Below are 25,261 nucleotides of genomic sequence, written 5' to 3' on the forward strand. Positions count from 1 at the left end.
ACACACTGCGTGGGAAACTAGAAGTCAAGCCACAGACTGGGACAAGATGTGTGCAAAAGACATCTGATAGAGCAGGGGTCCCCAACCCCCAGGCCGCGAGCCAGCACCGGTCCGCAGCCTGTTGGGAACCAGGCTGCAGAGGAGAAGGTGAGTGGCGGGCAACGAGCGAAGCTTCATCTGTATTTACAGCTTCTCCCCATCGCTCGCGTTACCACCTGGATCATCCCCCGCCCCGGCCCCGGCCGTGGAAAAACTGTTTTCCGTGAAACTGGTCCCTGGTGCCAAAAAGGCTGGGGACCGCTGTGACAGAGGACTTGCATTCAGAATAGATAAAGAATTCTCAGAAATCAGCATGAACAAAAAAATCCAGTGAGAATATGCAAAGATAATAAACGGCTGGCAAAAAAAGCACACTAAAAAATGTTCGACATTGTTAGTCGTAGGGAAATGTGTTATAAAGTCACAATTACACAGCACTACACACCTATTAAGATGGCTAAAATAAAAAGAACAAAACAAAACAGAGATGACAATGAAAGGCTGGTGAGAAGGCACACGAATGCCTGTGACCACAGAGTCCCACTCTGTAGTATCAGCTGAGAGAAATAAAAACGTGTTCACACAAAAGCCTGTTTGTGGATGTCTACGACGGCTTTACTTGTAAACCACTCAAACCTGGAAGCAGCCCAGCTGTTCTTCAGTCGGGGAGTGGATAAACTAACTGGTCCATCCACACTGGAATCCTCTCAGCCTAGAAAAGGGACAGACTACTGACCCACCACGTGGACTCACCCCAAATGCAATACACTGAGTGACAGAAGCCAGACCCAGGAGGTCGCACCCTGTATGATTCCACTTACAGGACAGAAAACAGGCCAGTGGTTGCCAGGGAACATTTTGGGGTGATAGAAATGTTCTACATCTCGATTGTGATGAAGGTTACATGCATGTGTTTGTCAAAGAACCGTACACCAAAAAGGGTGAATTTGACTCTATGTAATTTATAGCTTTATAAAGCTGACTTAAAAAAAAAACAAGAATTCAGGGCTTCCCTGGTGGCGCAGTGGTTGAGAGTCCGCCTGCCGATGCAGGGGACACAGGTTCGTGCCCTGGTCTGGGAGGATCCCACATGCCGCGGAGCGGCTGGGCCCGTGAGCCATGGCCGCTGAGCCTGCGCGTCGGGAGCCTGTGCTCCACAACGGGAGAGGCCACAGCAGTGAGAGGCCCGCGTACCGCAAAAAAAAAATTATAGAGACAGAAAGTAGAATGGCAGTTGCCAGGAGCGGGGGGAGGGGAGAATGGGGAGCTAGTGTTTCGTGGGGACAGAGCTGCAGTTTATAAGATGAGAAAAGCTCTAGAGACCCATGGTGGGGACAGCTGTACAACACTATGAAGATACTTAATGCCGCTGAACTGGGCTTAAAAATTGTTAAGACAGTAAATTTCATGTTATCTGTATTTTACCACAATTAAAAAAGAATTTTTTTTAATGAAGGTGAAATAAAGATATTTTCAGACAATCTTTTTTTATTATTTTGCAGTACGTGGGCCTCTCACTGCTGTGGCCTCTCGTGTTGCGGAGCACAGGCTCCGGACGCGCAGGCTCAGCGGCCATGGCTCACGGGCCCAGCCGCTCCGCGGCATGTGGGATCCTCCCGGACCGGGGCACGAACCCGTGTCCCCTGCATCTGCAGGCGGACTCTCAACCACTGCGCCACCAGGGAAGCCCCAGACAATCTTTTTTAAAAAGATCAGCAATCTGTGAGTCCGGCCTCCTCATTTTAAAGATGGGGAAACTGAGGCTCACCAAAGAGGAAAAACTTGCTCACAATCTCGCGCTCCAGCAAAGGCAGCGTTGGGATGGGCACGGGGGTTCCCGGTCTCATCATCCAAAGCTCTTTTCCCTGAAAATCACGTCTCCCAGCAAGATGCTGGCGGCCCCCCAGTGCAAATGTGTCTCAGTGATAAATCAGGTGAGGGAGTAACCTGCTGTAAGTCATAAATTAAAATATACGCAGGGCCCATGTCAAAACAGTAGGGAGAAAACCTAGGCCAACGTTTGGTAGGACTGAAAGACATGGAGGAGGAGTATCAACCAAAGGGGTTTCTCTGGATTTCTGCAAGTGTAACACAGGATGATGACATCTGCATAACTGAACTACCGAGGACATTTTCCATACAGAGTTTACAGACCTGGCTCCAGTGCTTTTGTTTTGGGTTGTTTTATATATATATATATTTTTTTGGCACGAACAGAACTCACCTTGTTCTTTTCCGTTACACACAGCAATTCCATTTTCTGTAACACCCTCCCCATCTGAGCTTGGTCTCTCTGAAGACAGTTTCTGTGAGGATCAAAAGATTAAGTTATTCTTACAATGGCCACACTGACCAAGTGTTGCATCATGGATCAATCAAAAGTCATCTCAAAAGCGAAAGAAAACGTGGGCTGCATTCCTAGTAATCTGGAGACAGGGCCCAACTATAACACGGGCTACCTGGGTGGTTTGCTACAACGGCTTTAAAAGCATCGAAAGAACAAAGAAAAAAGTCGCTGAGGTTATACTAACACACGCTGTAGTACCAAGCTTGTTTCAATCAAATCACTTTTTCTTGCAAATAATTTTGAAAAAAATACTGGGTTGGCCAAAAAATTTGTTCGGGTTTTTCCATAACATCTTACAGAAAAACCCAAACTAACTTTTCTGGCCAACCAAATATTAGGAGTACATAAAATATTCCCCCTCACCAAGCCACACTATCCTTCCAGAAATAAATCCTACACCATGCATTTAATTTCCCCCCAGCATTCACCAATAACTGGGCGAGTGTCAAGCATCTGCTCACAACAATACAGTCAGAAATACACACAGAGAGATGAGTTACTGTCAAAGCCATCAAAGGGCACAGGGATGCCCGTCATTATTTTAATCCTAATATATGGATTTGAGGAGCCTAATTAGGATTCCAGGTTAGTTTCAGGAGGAGAAACGTAGTTCTGAGCAGAACCTCTTCCATTCCAACCAGAGACCCTGTGGAGTCACAGTGAAGGAATTGGCTCTAGAACACCCCTCCTCAGAACCTCAAATTACACCCCAGGGCCACAGAGACTGGCCAGCCGGGAGACAATCAAAATACCCGGATGATACCAGAACACAGGGACACATGCGCTCACCTCGTGATAAGAGGTCCAGGCAGTGCTGGGCCAAGATGGCAGGCAGGTGCCAGTAACCCCCAGTGGTACCGGCAAGAGACAAAGTAAAAGAATATGGCTTTAGCGGGACCCTAGTGTGTGCCACATTCCAGTGATAGAAGGACTAAAAGCCCAGCTCTCAGGCCAGGAAGCACCCCTGGGGTCTGGGTCAACAGGTCCGGCCAGGCACTAACAATGCCACCTTAGAAACCAAGACAGTAAAAGAGAACCGCCAACTCCCGCGTGAGTGGGTGAAAGAAGAGCCCCGACGTGTTGCTGATGAGAAACAGAGTAGGATCAAACTTTCGGAAAGTAACTTGCTTAGTCCCATGAATCAAAATCTTTAAAAATTCTATCCTTTGGTCTAGTAAGCCAGCTTCTAGGAATCTCTTCTCAGGTAATAGTCAGAGAAGCAGCAAAGATTTACACAAAAGTGTCAGGTTATTTTACACGACTCAGAAAAGAAAAAAGAGAGCCTAGTGGGGGGGTGTATAAATAATAGAGTTCTATGAATTTGATATTATTCAGGTGATGAAAATGCAAACATGCTCGTTGCATGTTACGTGTTTTCAAAAACCTGGAAAACTGCTAATAGTATAAAGGTTAACTGAAAAGAAAAAAGGAAAAAGCAGCATAAGAAATTTTATGCATCAGATTATCCAAACTGTAAAAGAAACACACGAATAGAAGAAAACTGGTTTAAAAACATGCAGAGCTTTGAGAGGAGCTCTAGACTCCTAAGTGACTTTATCCATCCTATTTCTGGTACTTTACTTGCTAAATTTTCTGCAGTGAGCAGGCATTAGTTTTGTAATCAGGAAAAAAAGAGAAATAGACCTGCTATGTCACAATATCAGGGTGAGGGTTGTGAGGTTAACTTTATAAGTCAACTTGGAGGGCGTTTGTGGATGAAACTAACATTTGAACTGGTGAACTTTGGGGCTTCCCTGATGGTGCAGTGGTTAAGAATCCACCTGCCAATGCAGGGGACATGGGTTCGAGCCCTGGTCCAGGAAGATCTCACAGGCCGTGGAGCAACTAAGCCCGTGCACCCCAACTACTGAAGTCTGTGCTCTAGAGCCCGCAAGCCACAACTACTGAGCCCACGTGCCACAACTACGGAAGCCCGCGTGCCTACAGCCCGTGCTCCACAACAAGAGAAGCCACTGCAATGAGAAGCCCGTGCACCGCAACAAAGAGTAGCCCCGGCTCGCCACAACTAGAGAAAGCCCGCGCACCTCAACGAAGACCCAACAGAGCCAAAACTAAATAAATAGATAAATGAATAAAATAAATTTTAAAAAATAAAAAAAATAAATTGGTGGACTTTGAGTAAGCAGATTGCCCTCCACAGTGTAGGTGGGTCTCACCCAAGCAGTTGAAGGTCTGAATTAAAAAAATAAAAACGGGCCTCCCAAGCAAGGGGTGGGGGGGGCAGTCCTCCCAAAGACTTCACCTGCGCCATCAGCTCTCCTAGGTCTCCAGCCTAAGGCCCCACGACGCGGATTTTGGACTCACCTGTCTCCATAACCTCGTGAGCCAATTCCTCATAATAAATCTCTCAGTATGTATATAATTGTATATGTAGAATTTTATCTTTATTGAAATTTTATGTATATTTTATAATATACATACATACACACCCCACTGGTTCTGTTTCTCTGAAGAACCCTGAGTAAGACAAGAATAGACAAAGAACGATGTGTTCACCGGCAGGGCAGGGGCCAAACAGGGAGCGCTCAGGAAGTTCCTGAGACAGAGGCTACCGACAGAACACGGTGGAGCACAAAGCCAGGGATCTCCATGGAAACGAGATCTCTGCACATACAGGCAACAGAGCTCCATCAGGGACAGACAGCAGGAGTGGCGGGTTCACGCGCTCTGGCAGGAGGGCTAGCCCTACCCACCTGCTGCGTGCTCACGGCGCCCAAGTGCAGAGCAGAGAAGGACAGGAAGTGTTACCCGTCTGTTGGGAATAAACCTCTGGGAAGGTGCACTGACGAAGCACCTGCTGTATTCCAGAAGAACACAGAGCTGCCTGCGGATCTCACGCTGCTGTGTAACAGCAGGTGACCTTGACCCCTCACATCCTGTGCCACGTTCACAGCCACTCCTGCACCTACAGCTGGGAAGCATGGAACTCGCCACGCGGTCTGTCAGGCAGCCAGTGTGAGCTTCCCACGGAGCAGGCAGAGAGGAAGCACGGCTGCCTTATCGTTTTCCTTTTTCAACCAGAAGTGCTGAAATATCAGAGGTGTTATGAAAACTTCGAGGAAGGTCCAAGTTAACCGTAAGGTTAATTCCTAGAAAGAAACACGCCCCTTACCTTCTCCAGTTCTGCCTTGTGCACCGGGGAGCTGGAGGGGGGAGGACATTCCGAGTCTGCTGGCCCGCTGCAGCCGCTGTAGATCTCTCTGACCACCTGTGGTGAGTGCACAAGGGCAGAGATGGTTACACAAGCGTCCAAGCAGAGGCAGGAGGTGCGGTAGGAGGGGTCAGAGGCATCTGGATTTAAGCTCCAGGATGCCAGGCACTCGTTTGTTCATTCTTTCACTCATCATTCACCAAATGTCTATCCCATCCTGGTACTGACAGAGGTTCTGGGATACAGAAGGGAACGGTGTACGTGAGAGTCCTGCCCTCATGGGGCTTCCGCTCCAGTAAAAGTTAGATACCACGATAAACAATGAATATCACCAAAAAATGGAGGTAAGACAGCAGTCAGCGCTACAAAGAATAGAAGAGCGTCTTTAACAAAAAGGGGTGGCTGATTTAGATCAAGAGAGGCCCTCCTGGGATGACATGTAAGCTGAAAGCTGAGCTCAATGACCAGAAGGATGCAGCCACGTGAAGAACCGGCGGAAAGGGTTGTAGGCAGAGGGGACAAGGTGCAAGGCCCTGTGGTGGATGTGAAGAGTTTACGGAAGACCCAGAGTACCAGGGGCCAGGAGACGGGCTGGGAGAGGCCAGCGGGAGCCAGGGGATCACTGTCAACAGGCTGGTGCTCATGGCCATGGATGGAATGAGCCAACGGGGGGAGGGTGAGACAAAGCAGGACGGAGACCCAGGAGGAGACCTCGAGCCAGTCAGTACATGGGGTGGGGCCAAAGGAGAGAAGCAGCTGGAAGAGTCTGAGCTGCGATGGGCAGGGAAGCCAGAAGCAAACCGGAAGAGCTCACCTCCAAGAAGAGGGAGCAGGAGGGAGGGAGGCGGTGGGCATGGCGGAGGGGACACCTAGGGAGGAGCTGAGCAGAGGAAGGACTCCGCAGAGACGGGGCGGGCTGGGCTCTAGAGAAGCAGGGGAGGGCGCGGGGCCGGCGCGGGCGGGCGGCAGCAGGAGTCTGGGAAGGCGCCTGACTGCTCTGGGAGGCAGGCACAGCAGCACTGGCTGAGGCGTCACCTCTCTCACCTCGGCATCCTCACTAGCAAGGAAGGCGCATCAACATGACGTGCCTTGTATTTATGGCTGAGTGAAGAGAGAACGTGGCCCTGCATGCAAGATGCCTCAGCCAGCACCTGCATGTGTACACTGTCACCAGCACCGCCATCACTGCCAGCACCTGTACAGTTTACGCTGAGAGCTCAGAAAGGGATCCTGGCCCAGACCCGCAGGTGTCAGGACCATCTTGCGGCACTACTGGCAATCAGGGCCACCCCTGCGGCCACCCGCTGTCCCTCCCATCCTTCCTGAGCTCCTGCAAGGAGGTGGGCATGGTTCTGATCACTGGGGACGTGCAGCAAACAAGACAGACAAGCTCCCGGGTTGGTGCAACTTACACTCTGGTGAATGAAGAGCTAGCAGGCAAAGCTTTCAAAATGTCTTCTATTCTTTTTGGAACTAAGCTGCAATTTGGGTTCAACCCAAGTGCTTTCTGAGAAAAAAATAAAAAAGCAATGCCAAAGCCCCAGCTATCTGTGTAGTAACTTTGCAATACGATCTCAGCAGACACATCCAGATTCCCTTGGCTTGCTCTGGGATTGGGATGGGAGCCAGGAACGGACAGGAGGCCGGGACAGCACTTCCAGCCATCCTGCTGCCCAGCCGCTTTACGAAAAAGCAATGGAGTGAGGTCCACGTTGCAGAATAAAACAGGAAAAAAAGGAAAAGAAGAAACCCAGAGAGCTTGCTGCAATGTTTTGCTCCTTGTTGAGTCTGAGGTGTGAAAACGTAAGCAAAGGTGACACCAGCCAGGTGACCTGCACCTCCTGAATGTCGCCGAGCAGAAAAGGTTCCCTCAGTTTTGCGTTTCATGCTCATTTCACGGCTGCTTTTTCTGCAGCAGGTCTTTATTCCCTCACCTCCCCTGTGTTTATCAAGCCTTCAGCTGACAAGGCACACTTTTATCTGACCTAAGGAGGAGACGTTTTCTTCCCTCTTGGTAAAAAGTATAATGCGATGGAAAACTCCTGGGCTTGTGCATCTGATGGGAGCTCGGGCTGAAGCCCCAGCTGCCACCACCAGCTCCAGAGGCACGGCTGAGCCACCAAGGCTGTGAGCCTCCACCTCTGCCCAGAACGTGTGAAAGCGACGCCCAATGGGACAGCTCAACGAGGATGCCAACGTGTGCTCCCTTCCCGCGAAAATGCGTCCAATTGTACACACACTGCTAAGGGTCTCGAGGCCCTTGTTTCAGACTAGAAGGCTAAACCCCACAAAACACTACCTGCAGAAACCTATCTCTGGCAAAAGCTTTTATGCAAAACACAGTTGTCGTTTTTCTTTCCTTTTTTTTTTTTTCTTTTTTCCAAAGGGGGAAGGATCTACGAAGCTCCAGTCAGATCTCAGGTATCTCCTGGAGAAGGTGTGCTCCCCTCTCGGCTGGACGGAACTCGTCCTTCATGAGCAGCCTGGGTCCCCCGTGACCAGGAAGCCTGCTCGGACCCTCCTGCATGGGACACAACGCGGCTGCCCCTCCACGGGCCACGCACCGCACTCAGGCCCTGGTCACGGGCATCCTGGACCCGCAGGTCTGCTTCTTCTATCGAGCCAGGCTCATTTTGAGAGAAGGGGCTCTGTCTCACTTAGGCTGGCATTCCCAATGTCTAGCACATAACAGCGACTAAAAAAAAGTTTGATGAAAGAAAAAGAGGAGGGAATGAAGAGATAAATTCGACCTGAAATTCCCTATGAGAAAAAAAAAAAAAAGCTGTGAATGAAAAACAGAAGGAAAGAGACTAGGCCATCACATGAGAAAAGTAAAAGCCTTGTGACAAAGTTTCCCTAGTCCTCTGCATAGATTCCTAAAATCCTCAGGGATGGGGAAGTTTTAAAAAATAAAAGAGAGAGAGGGCTTCCCTGGTGGTGCAGTGGTTAAGAATCCGCCTGCCAATGCAGGGGATAAGGGTTCGAGCCCTGTCCGGGAAGATCCCACATGCCGTGGAGCAACTAAGCCCGTGCGCCGTAACTACTGACTGAGCCTGCGCTCTAGCGCTCGAGAGCCACAACTACTGAGCCCACGCACCTGGAGCCTGTGCTCCGCAACAAGAGAAGCCACCGCAATGAGAAGCCCACACGCAGCAACGAGGAGTAGCCCCCACTCGCCACAACTGGAGAAAGCCAGCGCGCAGCAACTAAGACCCAACGCAGCCAAAAATTTAATGAATGAATGAATTACTTAATTAAAAAAAAACCAGAGAGAGAAAAAGAAAAGGAGCATCAGCTAAAAGCCATGCCTGCAGCACAACACACCCCAGCCTCACCAACTTCCTCCCACTCCTGGTCACTGGACTGTCCCCTCCACTCTCCCCCATCCCATATCAGGTCCTGATTTTCCCGCAAACAAACGTTTGGGGAACCGAGGAATCTCTGAAGCTCCGAAGCCAGGGGAGCTCACCAAGCCGTCAGTGCCAGCTCACGAAATGCAATCACCCTTCTGAGAAGCCTTTCCTGATGAAGCCAACCCAAATACCCGCATGCTTACAATGCTGTACATAGATCAACTATACCCCTGCCTCCCTATTAGTTTCTCCCTTCTAGGACTTGAATTCCTCGTGGAGAGAACAGAATGAGGTGGGTTCTGTAGACCAGAGGAGACCCAGCACGCCTGGGGCCAGGTGGGGTTATTCATGGTATCCCAGCAACATGAGACTGTTTAATAATAGTAATTACATCCCAGGTACAGAGAAAGGCACTGCTGAAACGATCAATGAGAGAAACCAGTCTTTCTTTCCATGGGTTTTATCAAACGGTTGGATTATTTCAGGTTATCTTCACGGAACTGTCTTTCTTCTCTGATTGCTGTTTATTGCCACATTGCCCCTGCAGAGTTCATTCGGAAGTAGTAAATAAAAGGTTTATCACCCGATTTCTCAAATAGCTGCAAATGAGGTTTTTACACTAATATACTTCTTTTGGAAGAGCCATGTTCTGTGAGAAGTTTAATACGTATTTAAGAGAACCGGATCCAAATTCAGAATCACAAATCCCTCAAAATACAAATTGTTATATGTTCTGTGGTATTTTTGTTTGCTTTTAACTTGAGCCTGCATCTCCAGAAACGCAATCTCTGCACATTTTTTAAGGAAATCTGACCACTCCATTTCTGGGAATATTGACTCTTGTCTTCTGAGTGACCCCAACAAGATGGTTCATGTTTTCAGCATCTGCACACACACGCACCGAGAGGGAACTTTGGCAAGAGCTGCTGGTAATGGAAGTTGCAGACCAAAAGGACAGAAACAAATTTGGTAACGATCCTTGAAGAAGCGTCTGTCAAGTCCTGTACTGGCCCAACCAAGGCCCCAGGCTTCTCATACCTGACAGAGGGAGTGCGTGTGACTTACCAAGAAGGTCTTTAATTGTTACACTGAAGCCACGTTTTGAAATACTGAACACCTGGATAATAGGTTTAGGACAGTGCGGGAGAAGAGGAGTTTATATGAATAAAAGACCTGGCATCTGTCTTACAAAGCAATTCATGACAGAGAGTTGTTAGAATTTTCACAGAAGGAGTCCTAAGGCGTGGTAGTAATAAATCACAAATTGCAACTGTTTGTTACAGTTCTGAGAGTGCGTTTATGTAACCTTTTCATTCTAGCTTTTGGACCATTCTGGTCAGTATTATTTCCACTTGATAGATACAGGGGAAAGAGTTTGCTGACCAAAAATATCACAATGAGTTAAAGGCATTCTCAGAATATACTCCAGATTGCCAGACTTTTCATTCAATCTTCTGCCACTCTAACACGCTATCATCAACATAAAGCAGGGTTGTTTCTTTTACGATAGTTCTTTAAGAAGAAGAATCTACTTCCATCATAAAGACGTGGCCTTGACAAGGTGAAATAAAAAAACATGATGACAGCATTGACTTCTGACACATAAAACTATGACTTCAAAGTTTTTAATCATTTAGGAAAAAAAAGTTGGAAGCCACATCCTAGCTGATTTCAAGGCTCTCTCTAAAGCTGCAGCAATCACGACAATGTGGCAGTGACGTGAGGACATACAAACAGACGAACGACACAGGACAAGGAGCCCAGAAAAGGACCCACACATTACACAATCAACTGATTTCCAACTGTGGCAATTGAGTTCATTCCAATGGTACTAAAACAACTGACTATGCATATGGAAGGAAACGAATCTGGGCTCCCGTATCTTATCCTGTACATGAAGACCGACATGCGTGAATCAGAGGCCTAAATGTAAAGACTGAGGCAGTGAAACTCTGGAAGAAAATAGCAGGTTCTATCGTGGTGGCTTGGAATATGCTAGAATTGGGGGGGGGCAGGATGCGAAAAGTACTGACTACAGAAGTAAAGACTGGTACACCAGATTTCAGATTTAACAATTCCTGTTCATCAAAAGGTACCAATAAGGAAGATAATTAATCTACAGATTAATCAGAGAGTAATTCTTTAAGGCAAGAGACACTGAGAGGAAGAAGGACATTTCAGGTTTTAACTACCAGTAAATATAACCGTTTAAATTTTGTATGCAGCAAATAACATAGCCTCAAAACTACTAAGCAAAAACTAACAGAAATAAAAAAGACATAGATAAATTCATAATCAAAGTGGTAGATATTCCCACATCTCTCTCTCTGAGTAACTGATAAAACAAATAAATAAATTAGTAAGGATATAGAAGATTTGAACATGACAATCAATGACTGTGATCTAACAACCATATATAGAAGAGTACACCAAGCAAATGCACAATACACATCCCTTACAAGTAGACACTGAACACCTACCAAAACTGACTACATGCTGAGCAATAAATCAAGTCTATAAATTTCTACTTTGTGAAACCATATAAAGTTCCGTGACTAGAGTGGAATTAAACTAGAAATGTAAAACAATCAGGTAATTTTTTTAAAAATCACTGAATACTTGGAAACTAAGCAATATATTCCCAAATAAACCATTAGTAAAAAGGGGAATCACAACAGATATTAGGAAATATTTTAAATTGAATGATAGGGGACTTCCCTGGTGGTGCAGTGGTTAAGAATCCGCCTGCCAATGCAGGGGACACGGATTTGATTCCTGGTCTGGGAAGATCCCATGTGCTGTGGAGCAACTAAGCCTGTGTGCCACAGCTACTGCGCCTACGCTCTAGAGCCCACATGCCACAACTACTGAAGCCCATGCGCCTAGAGCCCATGCTCTGCAATGAGAAGCCGCTACAATGAGAAGTCCACCACCGCAACGAAGAGTAGTCCCCACTCGCTGCAACTAGAGAAAGCCCACATTCAGTAACAAAGACCCACTGCAGCCAAAAAACAAAACAAAAAACCCATTAAACTGAATGATAAAAACACACACACAAAAAAATCAAAATAGAGGATGCAGCTAAAACTGTACTTAGAGGGAAATGCATAGCTTTAAATCCATATACACACACACACACACACACACACACACACACACACACATATGGAAAGGGCTAACAATCAATTATCTAAGTACACAATTCAAGAAGTTGGGATAATTACAGAAAATTAAGCCAAAACAAAGTGAAAGAAGAGAACTTAATAAAATAGAAAACAATAGTACTATAGAGAAAAATCAACAGACGAAAAATTAGGTTTTTTTGAAAGAACTAATAAGATAGATAAACTTCTGGCAAGACTGATGAAGAAAAAGGGGCAGCACATGGTATCTTGACTTCTGGTTGCCACATAGAAAGGCACACAGGCCACCACTCTCACCTTGACAACTAAAACAAGGTGGGTGAGCTCTAAAAAAATTCAGAGATAATTTTTCAGAGAGAACAGAGAGAATACCCCAGCAAACCAAAGAGCTGGCCAGCATCAGGCCAAAAAGAAAACCAAGCTGGTCCAGAAAGCTAGCATGTGTCTGTAGCACACAGAGACCTCCAGACTTCCACCACAGCTCAGAACCTGAGCCACGCTGATGGAAAATTCCAGATCCAGCCCTGAAACCATGTGAAGGCAATAGCAAAGTGAATGAAAGTAAAGCTGCAGCCCAGTCCAGGTCTGCCTCAACTAGTGAGACGGAGGCAGCCCACCTATGAGCAGCAGAGGGGAGAAGGGGCACACCCTTTTCTGAAGGAAACAGTAATTACTTCAGTCTCTACTGTTCTTTTACACAAAGCAGATGGAATACAATGTAAACTCATGAGACAAATTCAATAGAAACAGTCCTAGAGATGATCCAAATATCAGAATTACAAAACACTTTAAAATAACTAAGATAGGAAGTCAAAACGGATCGTGAAAAAGGCATTAAGACATGTGTGAAGAGATACAGAATTTCCGAAGAGAGATGGTAACTATTTTTTTTAAAAAAGCCAAAGAAAAATGCTAGAAATGAAAAATAGGATATCACAAAAGAAGAATTCATAAGATGGGCTTAAGGGCACACTGGACACAGAAGAGGAAAGGACCAGTAAACTTGAGGATGGGTAAATCTAAAGTATCCACCCAAACTGAAACACACGGAAGAGTGAAGAAAAACAGAACAGAGAATCCAAAATCCATGGGCTATTCCAAATGACCTAACATGTACCAACAAATTTTAAAAGGAGAGGAGAGAAAACCTGAGCCAGAAAAATATTTGAAAAGATAATGGCCAAAAATGGTCCAAAACCAATGAAAGACATCAACCCACAGAACAAAAAAAAGCTCTGAGAAAGATAAAAACCTATAGAGCCACACCCAGACACCTCACAGTCAAGTGCTGAAAACCAAAGATTAAAAAAGCAAATCTTAAAGGGAGCCACGAAAAAGAAAAATGACACATCACATTCAAAGGCATAATTGATACAAGTGATGGCTAACTTCTCACCAAAAGTTAAGGTGAAATAAAGACATTTCTAGTCAAAGCTGAAAGGAGAAGAAAAAACCAAACAAACAAAAAGCTGAAAGGAGTTATTTCCAGAAGGTCTGCTCTATAAGAAATCATTTTATTTTATTAATTTCTTTAGGGTGAAATGAAATGATGACACTACATGAAGGCCCTTCTTCAGGAAGAAACAAAGTAAGGGGAGATGCCTGGGAGAATACGAAAGACCTTTCTTGGGACTTCCCTGGCAGTCCAGTGGTTAAGACTCTTCCACTGCAGGGGGCGCAGGTTTGATCCCTGGTCGGGGAACTAAGATCAACCTTTCTTCAAGGACACACAGGGTCAGGTTCTATGAGCTAAAGTATACAATAAACTTGTTTGTGATCCTCCTTGAGAAGTCTGGCAAAACCACAACGATACTCTCCCAGCACATTAAATCATGCTGAAAACTCTTTTCAACTGTATTCCTCTAAAACTGCTTGAAACCAGGAGGTGCTGTAAAACCCCTACATTACCCAGCAGGGAATGGGGGGGAAAAGCAAGAAAAGGACGGATGCAATTTACCAAGGTCAGCATTAGGACTCTCACGGATTCTCATTAGAAAAGGACAGTGGTGTCTACAGTGCAGCCAATTTCCCTTGAACATCTCTTTGGTATAGACCTTTAAGAGTTGTTTTGGATGTTTATTAATTTATTTGCAATAGGGGATACGGCAGATGACTGGCACATGGTTTCCTCCCTATGGGCACACAGGAAGATGTTTCCCAGACTCCCTGCAGGTCTGGGCAAAGGAGGGTGGGAGGAAGGGCTGTGAACACTCGTAGCTCTGGCCCCTAAAAACATCCTGCTGTCATCTTGATTTCCAAACAGATTTCAACAGGAGCTCGTATGTTTGTTAACACCACCAATAACAGCAGCTCGCACCTACATACGTGCTCACAGAGGCGAGGTGCTCTTCTAAACACTTCATATCTTAACACGGTTGCAGCCTCACAACAACCCTAAAAAGCAGACACTACTTTCAACCCCTCGCATTTTCACAGATGAGAAAACTGAGGCACGGAGAAGTCAAGGAGCTCATCTAAGACACTCAGCGAGTGACTGGCGGGGCCGAGGTCAGAACTCAGCGTCGGACTCCAATCTGAGCTCTAGCGACACTGTCTTTCTACACAGTGCTGGCTCACCACCTTCTCCTTCCCGGCTCCTTTATGTTTATTATAATGAATTTCAGAAGCAGTTATAAGAGTCAAATAAAACTTAAGTGAAAATGGCTGTGGAATGCCATTTGCCTTAACAGCCTATCTGCCTGCAGAAACACTTACTTGCTCTCAAATGCTCTCTTCCATGAGGACTTTTATCCAAGTGGAAATGAGTAGGCTGAGCTAGAGCTGTGATTACCAAACCTGGCTTGGCATCGGGCATCAGGAGGTTCCTTAAAAATAGATTTCTGAGCAGAATATCTACAAAAAGGGCAAAGGATATAAACAGACAGTTCACGGAAACAGTAATACAGCCACAGGCTCTTGAACCCTAAAAAAGATGCTCAATGTCACTCATAATGAGAGAGATGCAGATTAAAACTAGATGAGAGATCATTTTCCCTTATCAGCCTGGCAAAAATTCAAAAGTTGGTAACACAGGCTGCTGGCAGGACAGTAGCGGGAAAAGGCACTCACATGCTTTTGGGAGGAAAAGGCACTCACACACTGGTGGGGGGAAACGCACTCACATACTGTCGGTGGGAAGGTAAACTGGTAAACCTACGAAATGATTCAACTGTATCTCAAAATTACAATTGCTTATAACCTTCATGCAAACAATTCCTCTGTTTGGAAATACAGTCTACAGACCAGCAAAACTGTGAGATGATGCGGGCACAGGATTAACATTATAGAACTCCCTGTCACATCAAAAGAATGACAACAACCCCATATCCACAAATAGAAGATAAGATTTTTTTAAAGTATATTTTATTTATAAAATGAAATGCTATGTATTGTAAAAGGGAAAAAGTGCTCTATCCTCTAACTTGGAGGAAAAAAATCTCCAAGATACTCTATTTAGGAAAAAAAAACAAGGTGCAGAACCTTGTTTCTGCACCCTTTTTATGAGGGTGGGGGGACGGGTATTGAAATTTGCATTTCTATTTGCTGCATAGGTACAAAGAAACTCAAAAGAGACATACAAAGTGATTGCTCTCACACATTGCTGGTAGAAGGACAACTGTACAAACAACCCTGGAGAACAATTGGCGAGGCTCTAGTAATGCTGAAGGTGTGCACATATCAACACCAGCAATTCCAACACACGGTCTCCATCCTAGAGAAGCCAGGACACCGAGACCAGGCGACCCGCACGAGAATGCTCACTGAACACTGCCCGTGACAGTGAGGGTGCAAGCAAACGAGGGAAAACAGCTGGATACAGCACACGTGCAGTTGGAAGCCATTTACGTGGAAATTTTAACCATGAAAAACAATATCATTTCTTCTTTATGAGTACAGACATGGTAAGTAAAAAGCATTTCTAAAGTATACCTAGATAATAATAAAGACCAAATTCAAAGATACAAGTAAACTTGGAAGACGGAGAGAATTTTTATTTTTAATGATTAACATCTTTACTAATGATAAAGCCCTTATAAATGGTTCAAAAAGAATAAAAAGACACAATCGAGGGAGAGAGAATAGGGCAGGCATGTTTCAATTACATCTGTGGCTTTTTGGATCTTAAAAAGGGTAAAAGATATAAAGTAAAAAGAAAAAAAGTTCTTAGGTCCCAAATGAATCTAATCATTAGGGATTAGGATTGTTTTTTTGTTTACTGTTTTTTTTTTTTTTAAATTTCCAGTTGATTCTGATAAGGCAGCCAATCTAACAACAATATCTGGATGAAACTAAACTAAAACGTCTCAGGTCTCTGCTGATATTAAAAAATTAAAATTCTGTAACTGATTGATTGAAAGCAGTTTTGTCATCAGACTTCCATCTCTAATGAAGACTTCTTAGGTTCTTGTATTACAATATGCAATGGAAGTAAAGCACAAACATTAAGTGGAGTAATTAATCAAGTTAAACCCTTTAGAAAAAGATAACTTACCAAGTATTTACTTCTTTTTAAAGCAATATCAGCAAATGCTAAAAAGTTTTTGCAGTTAAGCTCCCATTGACAGAGTCATCACTCTGTAATTAGCTAAGGGCCTGTGATCTGTATCTCACATCTGCTGAAATTAGGTGTAAGACTATTTCACCCCATCAGCACCTGACATCTTGAAAAAGTTTTGTCTTTGTCTATTTGTGAGCTGCACTGTCCGCTCATTCCTATTTCCCAGTGAAACAGTAAAACCCAGTGAACGCTAGATGACTTCATGTTAGACCAATACCATTCACAAGGCAGCTGCTCGTTAGTACGCATAAAATACTCAACAGACTGCGAGAACAGATGGAAAAGAGAAGAAAGCTTAGGTTTCAGAGTGTCCTTTCTTGGGTTCTCCACTAGGGAACAGGTAAACACAAAAATGCAGGAGGCCAGATACAGGTAACCAAGACTGGGACCAGGTGAAGAAAACAGAATCACATATAAGGCTCCTCGTTTACCTCCTCATTCTCTCCCTCCTTACTGAAGGAATGGTGCTAAGAATCTAGAAGTGAGGAATAAAAAGAGAGAATGGCAAATTGTCAAGATGGCCCAGCAGAATGAAAATGAAAATGACGCCAGGAATTCAGAGGTCAACTCCTGGCCCCATCACTGGTTGATCACTGTGACATCCCGTCTACCTGGGACTCGGTATCTCACCTGTAAAATGAAATGGCCAATAGTAACACCTTTTTCAGGCGGCGGTTTTGAGGATTAAGAGATAATAATGATGGAAAAGTACTTTGGTAACACCAGTGGTTGACATGTAACGTATTAAGATTCTGTGTCTGGAAGGCTAAGCAAATTCAGCAGCAGAAACTCCTGATCACAGGACTCCCATTAAAAGAAAAAATGCTCTGCTCCATCTCCCAAATTACAGAGATGAGAAAAGCCACATCTATGTGTTCTGTGCCAACAGAAACCATCATTGCTGTCATCACAGAGTCTGACCCTTATACTTTCCTGGGGGATGAGAGGGAAGTGAGGCTCAAAGTTTAAAGGACGCTGGCATGTTACAAGAACCACTGTTATAAAATGTCTCATCAGGCTTTCCCACCCACTCCCAACCGGTTTTTCAAAGCAAGTACTAGCAGGCAATGATGAACTAGAAGGTTTGGACCAATTCTCCTGATAAAGACAATGAGGAAAGCAAGATGAAATATACACAGCATCTTCCTAAGAGCAAGAAAAGAGCTATTATCATAGTGTGGAATTACCTGGTCATGATTCAAAAGTATATGGGAATCCAGAGAAGTAGCCCAGCAGCCGGGACTGCCTTTGATTCCCCCCAGAGGAGGTAGCCAAGAAGCTAGGTAGCACCCTGACAGCTCTGGTGGAATAGGGACCGAAAGCTGGAGTCCAGGGCTCGCCAAGGATGAGGCCCCTGGCAAAACCCTCACGCTTAATATTAGGGCCCCAAGATTAGTAGCTGGAGTAAGACTGTAATAAAAATAAGCCTGCCCGGGCTTCCCTGGTGGCGCAGTGGTTGAGAGTCTGCCTGCCAATGCAGGGGACACGGGCTTGTGCCCTGGTCCGGGAAGATCTCACATGCCGCGGAGCGGCTGGGCCCGTGAGCCATGGCCGCTGAGCCTGCGCGTCCGGAGCCTGTGCCCCGCAACGGGAGAGGCCACAACAGTGAGAGGCCCGCGTACCGCAAAAAAAAAAAAAAAACAACTGAAAATAGAACTACCATATGACCCAGCAATCCCACTACTGGGCATACACCATGAGAAAACCATAATTAAAAAAGTCATGTACCACAATGTTCATTGTAGCACTATTTACAATATCCAGGACATGGAAGCAACTTAAGTGTCCATCGACAGATGAATGGATAAAGAAGATGTGGCACATATATACAATGGAATATCACTCAGCCATAAAAAGAAACGAAACTGATTTATTTGTAGTGAGGTGGATAGACCTAGAGTCTGTCATACACAGTGAAGTAAGTCAGAAAGAGAAAAACAAATACCGTAGGCTAACACATATATATGGAATCTAAAAAAAAAAAGGTTCTGAAGAACCTAGGGGCAGGACAGGAATAAAGACACAGACGTAGAGAACGGACTTGAGGACACGGGGAGGGGGAAGGGTAAGCTGGGACGAAGTGAGAGAGTGGCACGGACATATATACACTACCAAATGTAAAACAGACAGCTAGTGGGAAGCAGCCGCATAGCACAGGGAGATCAGCTCGCTGCTTTGTGACCACCTAGAGGGTGGGATAGGGAGGGTGGAAGGGAGATGCAAGAGGGAGGAGATATGGGGATATATGTATACATATAGCTGATTCACTTTGTTATACAGCAGCAACTAACACAACAATGTAAAGCAATTATATTCCAATAAAGATGTTAAAAAAAAAAGAAACCTCTAGAAGCAGCCTGTAAACAGGGGGTATATTGCCTTTTGAAGACAAAATTTAAAGTGATTAACCTCAAAGTAATCAGAATATTCCACTATCAAAGACAAAACTATTCAGGTTAATCCATTGTTCACCTATGCTTGGAAAAAAGTACAAATTCAATAAAACAGATCTCAGAAAGAGGTTTGGGAAAGAAGATGTCTCAGAAACAAAAGCAACAAGTTACCTTCAGCCACTGTTCGGCCTGCTCCTTGCTCTGGACAGCAAGAACAAGTGGGTCTGTTCCCTGCTGAGTAATTTTCAATTCGTGCTTCTTCTTTTTGCTGTCTTTTGGGATGTACGTAATGTTGCAACCTTGGAGCGGCAGTTCCATCTGGGGCTGCTGGTCCTTGGAACTTTTGTAGCACTGCATTGGACAGGAGAAATCAAAGTTAGGCTGTAAGGAAGTCCAAGCAGAAACACTGATAAAACTCCGGCACAATGAAAACAGGAGTACTGGCGAAGCACCTGGAGGTCTGACTGAAGGGTGGAGATACTCAGAGATTGGAAGAGCGACCTGCAGACACTGGGACTCACATACAGAGCACCGCTCCACACCAGCATCTCCCCTCCATGTGCGTGCAAAAACATCTGCTCGTTAATTCGGCAGAATTTACCAAGCACCCAGGAGGTGACTCGGTGGGAAACAAAGTCCCTGCTCTGATGGAGCTTATGTTCTAGTGGAGCTTCCCCATTAAGCGACACGAAGATACTAGAATTGCTGAAACGGCGCTGCCGCCCTATTGGCAGACAGGACCTTGGATACTTTACTCCACAACCTATGTTGTTTGGTGTCCTCCTATCCCATCCCTACCCTCCTTCTGAAAGACAGGTGAATGATTTTATGAAGAGTATACATATCAACATACAACGGACAAAAAAGTCTGCAAAGCTGTGCTTTCTGGTTGAGTAGAGGGTCCAAAACGCACGCTGCTCCGTCTGCATCACTGACATTCGCCCTAGAGCTTTCAGTGCTGTGGGGACACGGACGCTGAGTTCCCATCACTCTCGCTTGATCTAGACCTCTCAAACCAGATCTTTGTCCAAAGGCTTCCCCTCCTGCCCAGGGCTCACTGCGTTACTGGGGACCAAAAGCACAGCCCGTACTGGCAATACGTGCTCTAAGAGTTCAGGTGTCTGGGTCCCAGCTCTGCGACTAATTTAATCCGGGTTCCCACAAGTCGTTTAAGCCTTCTGAGCCTGCTTCCTTTTTTGTGAAATGAGTTATTGCTGTTTTTATTATTATTTTATTGAATTACATTATTATTAAAGAATTAGCAACAATAACAGGGGCTACCAAATACTGAGTGTCTACCTTATGTGAGGCATTTCATACATCTCATTTAATCGTCACGTTCGTCCATTTTGCAGATTAGGAAATGGAGGTTCTGGTGGTTGGGAAACTAGTCCAAAATCAGGCATCCTGAACAGTGGCAGAGCCAGGGCTCTGGCCCCAAACTTTGTGAGCGCAGAGCCTGCACCCAGGACCCTAATCCACCTACTGACGAAGGAATGAATGAACAGATACTGCTTTTCAGAAATGATTTCTAGAGCCCTTTCCTGTTTTACAGTTCTAAGACCTTGGCTCCTAAATGGCACAGGTATGGAAGATACCCACTTTTTTAAGAAGTAAAACTGATGGCCACCCTCCCTAAAAAGGAAGAAAAAAATACACCAAAAACAACTAATCTCAGGTTGCTATGAACGTTTACCATTTACCAGACTTTTCACATTCTCGGTATGTGCAAAAAAAAAAGTGAAAAGGAAACTAACAGTAGAAGGAATTGGAAAGGAAATTTTTTTTTTAATTAAATGAATTTATTTATTTATTTTTGGCTGTGTTGGGTCTTCATTGCTACGCGCAGGCTTTCTCTAGCTGTGGCGAGCAGGGACTCCTCTTTGTTGTGGTGCGCGGGCTTCTCATTGCGGTAGCTTCTCTTGTTGGGGCGCACGGGCTTCTCATTGCGGTGGCTTCTCTTGTTGGGGCGCACGGGCTCTAGGCTCGCGGGCTTCAATAGTTGTGGTGCTTGGGCCTCAGCAGTTGTGGCTCGCGGGCTCTAGAGCACAGGCTCAGTAGTTGTGGCGCACGGGCTTAGTTGCTCCGCGGCATGTGGGATCTTCCCGGACCAGGGCTCAAACCCGTGTCTCCTGAATTGGCAGGTGGATTCTTAACTACTGCACCACCAGGGAAGTCCCAGGAAATTTTATAGCTTATATTTTTGCTTAAGTTAAACACTTCAAAATGGACATGTTATCAGTAATACCATACAGTAACGTCTGGAGCTCCCTGCAGGTTGGATTCCCAGGGAAGATGACTGTGAAACAGAGCAGCACACGGGATATTTATTAAGGGGCATTTATTTAAGAGCTAAACCTGTAGGAGGACGGGGACTGGGTAGAGGAAGAAGGTAAGCTTCAGTGCAGTCCAAATACAAGGCCCTGAAGAACCCCACGGGAGATCTGGAGCTGGACCGCGCCTGCAGGCTGGTCCCACGAGGCGGGGCATTCACACTCAGGATCACAGCGGATGCAGACGCCCTGGGAAGGGACGTGACCTTGGGTAGCTGTCTGCCGGCAGCTGTCCCCACAAGTGAGGGAACCGAACGGGTCTGTCCACCAGACAGCTGCCTGGGCATAGAAACGAACAGGTTCTGGAAGGCTACTCAAAACAGTTGGTCATGGTGGTGCCTGTGCGAAGACAGGCCGGGAGCACTTAGGGGAAGAGGCTGGCTTTCTGTTCTGTCGATTTTTTTTTTCACCATCAACAGGGGTCATTTGGGCGGTTGGATCATAGGTCATTTTTGAACGAAAAAATGCTTCTTAATGAAACTTTGATTCTGCATTTCATCAAAGACGGTGCTTTCACATGGCTTTCCATTAATCTCTTCTTAAATATTTACGACTCCTATAAATGGCAGGCATTATCATCCTGGTTTGAAGATGGGAAACCCGGTAGGTAATGCAAGAAACAGAAGATGAGGAGGGAGGGAGGGAGGAGACGAGAGCAGGGGTGGTGGAGCGGGGGCTGGGCAGAGGGTCCTCCACTAACCCTACCCTCCACCACAAGCTGCCCACAGTGCGTTTTACATGAGAGTCGACTGTGTAGTTTTAAAATGTTTATATAATATATCCACTTCTTGCAGCCATTATGTCAGATTGTAAATACGGACCATATTAATCTTTTTCTTCTTTCGTTCTTTACTTTAAAATTCCCCCATGGCATCATCACTTTTGGCATATTCTAAATTTGGGAGAAATTCAGGCCACACATGTGGAAAAAACATGTACTTGCACTGTTTAAAAAAAAAATTTTTTTTAACAAAACCATTAATTAAAAAACATACCATGTCCTAAGAATCTAGTAAATCAGATTCCCATAATTCACAGATGAGACTATTTTTTTAAAGGGGGTTATCTGCTCCACTGAAAAGTGAGTTACAGAATCATACATTCTCATGTGTTCTGTTTTAATATACTTCTGAGTGATTTTTTTTCCTCAAGGTTAATTTGAAGGGAAAACAAAATACAATAACACACTCTTAACATTCGCAATGCCAATAACCAGCCATGGTTTCTACAGCTGGCAAGGAAGGAGGAGGGACAGACGGTGTGTCTCAAAGGCTCTTGCTTCCTTACTGGGTTCCCTGGTAGACTAACACCTACAGCAAAGGGTCTCTGTCCTCCTGTCTCCGTTCCTCTGTTACTTACTCTGTCTTTCTATTCTGTCTCTCTGAGTTACAAGAAAAGAAAAAAAAGAGTCAGCCTTTTGCTTTCCAAAAGAATTTCCTTTCCTGGGCACTCTCCCCCAGACCTCGCCTGGCCTGCCCGGCCCACTCGATGACCTGGCTTTGAGGAATTCACTGACTCACTACAAATGAGAAAATCCACCCTGCGACCTCTGGCAAGTTAAAGCAGCGTGCATTTTCACTGACATGAACCGCAGACGCTGGCTCCAGATGGGGATGGTTTTGCCCGCTGGTTGCTTCAGGGGGGCTGGCGAAACCAACAGCGTAAAAGCCATGGTAGCCTCGGCCAGGGCTCACTGACGGCCCATCACGGGCCAGCCCTTGACCGCTGTTCCCTCTCCCTCCCGCCGATGTTACCGCCACCCGCCTGGGTGTACATTCCACCCGGTTAGACGGCCGACCACATCTTACCGACTCTACACAAGAGCAACCAAGTCGCAAGGCTTTACCAGTAGTTTGGTGTCTTTGATGACGCAGAGTAACTTGGTCCACTGCCCGAAGCGTTTCTTCCGCAGCAGGAAGGCACAGATCTTGGCGTCCTTTACCAGGTCCATGGAGGCCTCCTCCGAGGGCCACTGGTGCCGCGTTTTCTTCCCCTTTCCGTCTTCCTCCTCTTCGTCATATGATTCGTAAGAGCTACTCATTGCATCTGAGTCATAATCTGTCAAAAGTAAGAAATAAAAGTAAAAACCCTGGTTACAAAAGCCTTACCTTGAGAACCACCTGCGGGCTGCAGGGCACATTATCATATTCATAAACGAGAAAGAGGCTTCTGCCTTCAAGTAACTGGGGAAACATTAGCAGAAACAGGGAAAAAATAACTAAGGCTTGGGCAGCGGAAACTCAACGAAGAGCTTTCAACTGAAGTGACTAAGAATGCCATGTTTACAAAAGCCACTTCTGGGCTCTTCCATACGGGCCCAGCACCTGCAGACCCCACGCGTCGAATCCTTGCTGCATTCCTGCCGGGCACCACGACCCCCATCTCGCAGAGAGTTGTGCCAAAGAAAACTCCCACCCACGCCTTCACCTTAAAGTCCTTTCAAGTCTACAATGTCCTCTTCCTTCCTGGCATCGCCACGCGCACAAACCCTTCCTAAGGTTCGAGATCCAACCCGAGGCCACCCCTCTCCTTCAGGTCATCCGTGGGAAAGGTTCACACCTCCTTCTGGCTCTGCCATGCACCAACACTTAAACACCGGGTTGTCTGTAGTCTCCCAGCTAGATCCCGCTTTCCCTTACCTCGGGGTCTCACACGCTGCTCTCACCCAGGCTTCGCACTCACCCCACTCAGACTCCTGCCTTTGCCTGGACATGTGCTCTCATCACTCAGGACTTAACTTACAGCACCTCCTCCCTGAAGCCCTCCCTGGATCACCAGCACTGACTGCTATAGACTGAATTGGGTGCCCCCCAAATTCATGTGTTGAAGCTCAAACCCCAATGTGACTGTATTTGGCGACAGGACTTTTAGGAGGTAATTACGGTTAAAGGAGGTCGTAATCCCCTTAGAAGAAAAGAAAGAAGGAGATCCCATGCTCTCTCCCTGCCGTGTGAGGACACGGGGCGAAGGCGGATGTACATAAGCCAGGAAGAGAGCCCTCACCATAGGCTGACCATGCCAGAGCCCTGATCGTGGGCTTCCAGCCTCTAGAACTCTGAGAAAATAAATGCCTACTGTTTTATCACCCAGTCTATGCTATTTTGTTACGGCAGCCTGAGCTAAGACACCAGGTGAAATGCCCCTCCCCTCTGCTTCCACACTACCCAACACAAAACTTATCTCACTGTATTGTCACCTCTGTTTGTCTGCCTGTCCCACATCAGGCTGTTAAGTTCCCTGCAGGAAGGGAGGCCACCCTGTTGGATGTGATTGTCCCAGCACTTAACAAACTACCTGGCGCAGGGCCAGTAACAAATATTTATAGAAGGGAGAACTGTTAGATCGACTGAAATTCAATGCAAAGCCCTCAGAAGGATGGCTGGCTTCTTAAAAGTGATGAATAAATACTAGTGACTATGAGTGATCTTATTAATTTCAGCCCTGCTGGATCATAAGGTCCTGGAGGCCGTGTCTGATTCATCTCTGCACTCCCCTCAACCCCCGGACACATCTGGAATACATTTGCTTTCATAACACACGTGAGGAATGAACACCTAAACGAGGAATGAGCGACAGATAAGGAGAAACCATGGATGAAGCAACCGGTTGCACAGACGGGAGAAGGGGCAGAAAAGGCTGACCTTGCACAGAGCAGAACTCACTGGAAACCGGGCTGTGATTTGTACTCCGTGGTCACACTTGCATGTTACTCCCCCACAAAGATTTATTTACTAAGGGGGGGAATGGAAAGACTGGTAGTTTAGATTGAATTTTAAATCCTGATAAAGTAGTCAAGGAAAGATTTTAAGCAAGAGACTAGGATGACCGACGAGGTAACTCTGGCAAGTCATATTTTATGCACTTTTTTATAAATATATTTTATAATAAAAGGTTTTTTAAGTTTAGCACAGTGGGCACGTAGC

The 25,261-nt window shown here is 45.8% G+C and overlaps 1 protein-coding gene across 1 annotated transcript in view; it reads right to left on the reverse strand.

Annotated features, from left to right (window-relative positions):
- AFAP1 (actin filament associated protein 1) overlaps nt 1-25,261 on the reverse strand; it is a 146,610-nt gene that overhangs the window by 45,107 nt on the left and 76,242 nt on the right. Inside the window, exons 5-8 of the mRNA XM_060011881.1 lie at nt 23,185-23,396; nt 19,177-19,356; nt 5,520-5,615; nt 2,264-2,345 (exon numbers count right to left, since the gene is read on the reverse strand). Coding sequence (XP_059867864.1) covers nt 2,264-2,345; nt 5,520-5,615; nt 19,177-19,356; nt 23,185-23,396 — 570 coding nt within the window. The remainder of the gene's footprint in view (nt 1-2,263; nt 2,346-5,519; nt 5,616-19,176; nt 19,357-23,184; nt 23,397-25,261) is intronic.

Source organism: Delphinus delphis, chromosome 5 (assembly GCF_949987515.2).
Source record: "Delphinus delphis chromosome 5, mDelDel1.2, whole genome shotgun sequence".
NCBI classification, from domain to species: domain Eukaryota; kingdom Metazoa; phylum Chordata; class Mammalia; order Artiodactyla; family Delphinidae; genus Delphinus; species Delphinus delphis.